Genomic DNA, 6000 nt, shown 5'->3' on the forward strand with positions numbered 1-6000 from the left:
TAGCGTGAAACATCCAGTAGTTCTTGACCTAAATCACACCTCCACAGTAAACCAAGCCTGACAATGTCCAGGCCAACCATGCTTAAGCCAAGGAACATCATTCCTAGGAGATGATGCTTTCTATCATTCTTTAATACCCTGTTAACTGCAAACTGTCTTCCTGGTACACTATAAAGAGAATAATGTCACCTACCATTCAGTTTTCTCCAGGGTGTTGCAGCCAATGGGAGTCCCATGAAACTCATACATGAGCACCCCAAATAACCAACAAGAATTTTTTCAGCAGTAGTATTCAACAGGGCTATGCACAGATCTTGTGCCTCACTGTCTTCCTCTGCAGAGGTATAAGGCACAAAGCAACTATAGTTGTTATCCAGCTTCCTCAAAACCAGGAGCCTATTGTACATCAGAGGGTCTATAAAGCAGGGATTAGAAAATAGATCAAAAGACTAGACTTCAACAACTTAAAGGATGTAGTTACTACACAGCAAGAAACAGTTTTGTAAGTACATCAGAGGGAATTCCACTGCAAGCGAGTAAGGCAGCAGGCAGTTGTTGGAGAACACTTTGGCATTTAAAAGAAAAGACTCAGTGGCCAATGTAAGAACACCAACCGAATCACTCCAACTGCAGCACTCTATCAAACTTGCTGCATTCCCTCTGGAGCAGAAACCTGTGCATTTCACACTACCCTCTGTGACAAAACATCCATTGCAATGAACTCCCAGTGAGAAGAATTGGTTTGCGACAGTTTCAAAGACTATATGCACTTGGCTGTGCAATGCCTGTTTAAGTATTGTGACCAGCTTTTGACAACTCCCGGGAGCTGGAGACCACAGGGAGACAGAACCAGTGAGATTAGCCACTTCTATAGTCCAATTATTTCTACAGCAGTAACATACATTGTCCAGTAAAGAAACCTTTTTGTTATATGGCATCTGGACAGGGAGTCTGCAAGATTTCATCTATTACTTGCAAACGTTTGGCTAGGTTTGTGATGCACCATCTCATATCCCACACATCACTGGAGTTCATCTGAGACATTGCTGAGTTCAAATTCAGTGCTTTGCTATTACCTGGAAAGACAGAAAAAACCCTCTTCTTTGATACCTAGTTCACACATCTGTTGCAGATGTGTAACCATTTTATTTAACCTATCACCTTACAATGTTTGGGGCATAATTCATCATAGCCAACATAAAATCTCAGTAGAAAAAATAAAAAGATGTGTTTTAGGACTTCTACAACCTGTCTTCTAATGGGCTCTACCTCTTAGCAGCCACTCTTAATATAGTGATAGCCAGATGTGAATATCCATCTTAGCTAATACGCCATCATTACTGCCAGCTGTTTTATACAAACATATACATGCATGCCGACTTGTGGTCAAACTATGAGATATCTCATTTAGGCATTCAGAAGCTGAATTGCTTTTACCTCCCATTGCGTGACCGGAGGAAATAAGCAATCTGCCCAAAGGCAGGAAAACTGTAGTCGAAAAGCTATTTTAGAAGATTAGTACAACATCCTTAACGTGGATGTTTACTTCTTATCAGATGAATCACACCCTATGCGTTATGCTGACATAGGATCAGTTTATGTCCTAGTCTCAAGCCTAAACCAAGACTGGACCAAGAAAAAGAGTCTGGCAGAGTCTACTGCATTATAAGCTGCTCCTTCTCTCCAGATCCTATTTTCACCAGGGCTTAGAGGACTTCCGTACAAAGACCTTGGTATATCTGTCCTTAGCTGATGATACTTAATTTCTAGCACCCCTGCCTGCCACTTAAAAATATATATATGTAACAATCATACTTACTTTGATATTAATGCTGATACCAGCTTCTGGTATACCAGCAGCACCAGTGCCTGTGCTGTCCTTATCGGCACAAGCCCTACGCATCGCTTTTCCATTTGATGATGCTGGCCTCTCTACTAAATAGACCAATTGTTCCTCAAAGGCTGAAAAGATACTTACGGACTACGATAGTACCAGAAGGGGGTGTTTTATCACCACGTCAGTCTTATACAGTGTGCGGGAAAGGAAAGTCTGTCTGGGAGGACACGTATCTAACTAATGAATATGCCTAAGCAGTAAAACTAAGCCAGATGTGAAGGACCAAATCACTTGCAAATATATGTGTTGGGTTTCCTGTTTAAGAGGGAACCGACAGAGGACTGCAACTGCTCTCATCTCTGAGCTCATAGCTCTGTCCTCTATCATTCCCTCTTAAATATATTTGATTCACTGAAAAACCTAGCAAATATCTGATCAGCTAGTTCGGAATATGGGCAGATGTCTGCAGAATGTGTTGAGTTTCCTGTTTACAAATGATTTGAGAGATATAAATAGGTGTAGGGCATGCTGCACCAGTGCATTTCACACGACTATAGTTCTGTATGCACAAAATGCACCTGCAGCATGATCCTAATCACATGCAGTTAAGAACTGCATCCAAAGAAACTGACAGTCAGGTTCTAAAATACATATTGCAATTTTTGTATACCTTTTCTCTAGCACCTATTACAACATCAATGGTGAGGACTTAAGGTTGGTGTAGAAGCATTGGTGAAATAAATGTTTTTTAAAAAATGGTTTTTTTACTCTCCGTATCACACACCTGTCATATTTACCTAGCATACCTCTTCTGTCCCTGTTCTACATTATTCTTAAACTGTGATCATTACCGCAATATCCAAATGTCTGTTAGAAGCTGAAATAACCAACAAACCTAATAGACCTCCTCAGTAATTCCACGTTGCATTTCAAGCGAGGAAGTTACCTTATGTCCACACTAGCCACTAAATTCAGTTAATCATTCCTTCTCCTTTTCAACATATAACTGCCAAAATACCTCCCACATTCCATTTTTACCTTGTCCAAGGACATCCAACTCGTCCTCCATAAGTATGACAGCCAAATGCCATATGTTGTATTTTAGGTCTCCAGACTGACAGCTGTCTGTTAGCTCATTAATTATCTATTCAATACCCTTAACACATTCAACCAAATGTCAAAAAAAACCCTCAAGGGTACCTTGGCTCCCCTCCTACACTTACAAGATGTTTCTGTAAGTTTAAGACCTTCTAAGATGCACAGCAAAAGCTAATTTATAGCATTGTATGTATTTAAATCTACAACATACATTCTTACGCATTCTGTGTAAAAATTTTTCTCTATCTTAATAGTGCAGCATTTTCTGGCAGTTTTTAATAGTTTTCTACCATTTATCAGACTTTTTCTACTTCTTATCATCACTGTGTATCTATGAAAGGCACTGAACAAACGTGATCCCACTTTCCAGGACAGGCCTTTTTCTGTCATGAGGCATAGTGCAATCTCAGCATCAAACCAATTTCTTCACAACGGAGTGTTTCTGTTCACCTCTCTGGCATCACTGTGAAATCTTTATAATTTAGTACCTGAAACAGGCTACAGCAAAACCAGTTAATACAAGTTGTTGTTGTGTCTCCAATGTTATAAGACATATTTTAGATCACACAACTCAATAGCAAAAAAAAAAAAAAAAAAAACTACCCCAAAACCTGATAAACCAAATTATCAAAATATAATGTTAACATGTTATTGGCAAAAGACTAGTTGGAGTATACAGCGAATCTTGCAGGAAATTTTCACATTGTAGCTATATTTTTATCTATTTCTTAACAGCATATTTACTCTATTTGCTTAGGTAGAAGAATCGTGTGAAAAGAAAAAAAAAGAAACAAACACATATGTTTCAACATCAGCAGCACCAAGTATTTTAAAGCCATAGAAGGAACACTGTACCTCAGTATGAAATAGTGCATTTAGCATTATTCTGATAAACACAGAGAAAACACACCACATGAGATTTTCCATGAGCAAAATAAAACTGGCAGTTTCCTTTCACTAGAGAGAACATGAAGCTTAAAAAGGAAAAAGAAGTCAAGACTGATGCTAACAAGCATGGAGAAATGCTCTTTACATATGATCATGAGAAAAACTTACCAGTACTGCTCGCGCTTGGGAAATAAAGAAATGGCCAGATACAACAATGGTAAGGATAAGATGGCCTGATTCTTCATTTGACTCAAAAACCTTTAAAAAGAGAGACAAAAAAGAAAAAGAGCCATATAAGTGCACAATCTCCATATTCCATTTCTAGTGTAAAACAAAAGGTTTTAAATGCAGGTGCCAGAATTCAGGCATACAGAATTACCTCTCAATAATGCAAATTGCCCTTCAGTCCCACAGAAAGCAGGCGCATTCAAGCAGTTCTTGTAAATTAGAACTCCGTATATGAATTTAGCTACTTAACCCTAAGCAACCACATGAACCCTTCCAACTTAATCTATAGTTTCCAACCATTTTTAATACCACAAGTCACTTTTAAAGGAGGGGAAAAAAAACAAAGTGGGCCACTACCACATCACTGAAGTGCTTATGTTAATAATTCATGAAGCAGAATCTCTCTTGACTCCTGCATTAATTTCATATTTGCAGGCTGCACTACAGCACAGAGATACCCAGCCATCTCGAAGCAAGCTAGCTCAGCAGCAAGAAGTCTGATATTGCCACAGATAATTCTACATCATTTTAAATTGAGCTTTAATGTACTATTGCTTAAAAAAAATAAAAGAAGAAGAAAGAAAAAAAACACCTTCTACAAGTTATACAGAGGAAAAGAAATTCCAGTTTGGGTTGTAGCTACAAATCCACCACCAATCCCAACATGGTGCATGAAGAACCAGGGACTGCGGCTATATAACATACTAAGCAATTTAATAAGCACCTGAGACTAAACAATAGCTCTGGACAGCCAGGATGTATTAAAAAATGCGTGCCCAGACCTCACTATTACTGCCTGTTACACAGCAGCCCCCCAGGCCCCACTGCAGCCTGTTACGGCAATACCCAGCAGCCAGCCCACCCGAGCACCCCGCAGCCCAGCTCCTCCCCAGCACGCAGACCTCCTCGCCCCTTTCACACCCGCACAACGGTTCAGGGCAACAAGGCAGGAAAACCGCGCGGGCCGGGAGCGGGCGGGCGCGTGCCGCCGGCGGGAGGGGCGGCACCCCCCAACGGCTGCGCCCCCCCTCAACGGCTGCGCCCCCCGGGGCCGCCCCTCCCCCCGCCGCCTCTCACCTTCCATGAGGTGCCGCTTCGCCCCTCGTCGTCGCCGTCCGCCGGGGGTAAGAAGCGGCCGTAGCGCTTCAGGGGCCACGTTGTGGCGCTGCCGAGGAGCGAAGTGGCGTTGGCGTCGGCGCCGCCTGGCCGGCCGTCAGCACGAGCAGACATCTGCCCCGGCTCCGAGCTACGAGCCGGACACCCCGCGCCCGCCGCCGCCATCCCTGCGCTGAGGGGACAACGGTGCCTAGTGCCCCCCCTCCCCGCGCAGGCGGCTGTCAATCAAAATTTGAGCGGGAAGAGGGATCCAATCGGCGGGAAGAGAAAGAGTGTGAGGGGATCTGTTCACCAATCAGCGGGTGAGAGGGAAACGAGAGCCAATGGGGTTGCGCGCTTGGGCTCGCGCTCGGGTTCTTGCTCGTTTTCCTCGGGCGGCCGGTGACGCGTCAGCTGTTCGTCTCACCTCGGTAGTGCATTGAGATGCCTTTGGCCGTGGCGCCTCTTTTCGAGGCCGCCGCTTTCCCGAGGGCAGCGTGGCTCCATGTCCCCCTTCTCCCAGCAGCGTCCGAGGCAGCGGGAGAGAGGGCAGTGCAGGCTGAGCGGCAGGCACGCCGCCATTTCACGGGGCTGAGGGAGCACCCTCGGGGCTGTGCGGCAGGGGAGCCACCTGCCCTGCCTAGCTCAGTGAAACGCCTGCGAAAGCCAGCGACAGTGTCAGCATCTGTATGTCCTCAGCACCCCTACACAGGTGAAATAGGTCTGCATCCCTGTAGAAAAGCTGTCCTAAACTCCAGACTGCCTTTTCCATTCTTGGGTCGGTGAGGTGTTGTATTTACTGCAGCGCTCTCTGCTGCTTTGCAGTCTCTTCTGGATAGTGACTGTGAAGCGCT

General features: G+C 44.1%; 1 protein-coding gene across 1 annotated transcript in view; it reads right to left on the bottom strand.

Annotated features, from left to right (window-relative positions):
- The window catches only part of REC114 (REC114 meiotic recombination protein), a 28890-nt gene extending 23566 nt beyond the window's left edge, over positions 1-5324 (bottom strand). The window contains exons 1-2 of the mRNA XM_026115486.2: positions 5129-5324; positions 3992-4081 (exon numbers count right to left, since the gene is read on the bottom strand). Coding sequence (XP_025971271.2) covers positions 3992-4081; positions 5129-5281 — 243 coding nt within the window. The 5' untranslated portion in view covers positions 5282-5324. The remainder of the gene's footprint in view (positions 1-3991; positions 4082-5128) is intronic.
- Positions 5325-6000: the final 676 nt, after the last annotated feature.

This window comes from Dromaius novaehollandiae, chromosome 10, assembly GCF_036370855.1.
Source record: "Dromaius novaehollandiae isolate bDroNov1 chromosome 10, bDroNov1.hap1, whole genome shotgun sequence".
Taxonomy (NCBI): Eukaryota; Metazoa; Chordata; class Aves; order Casuariiformes; family Dromaiidae; genus Dromaius; species Dromaius novaehollandiae.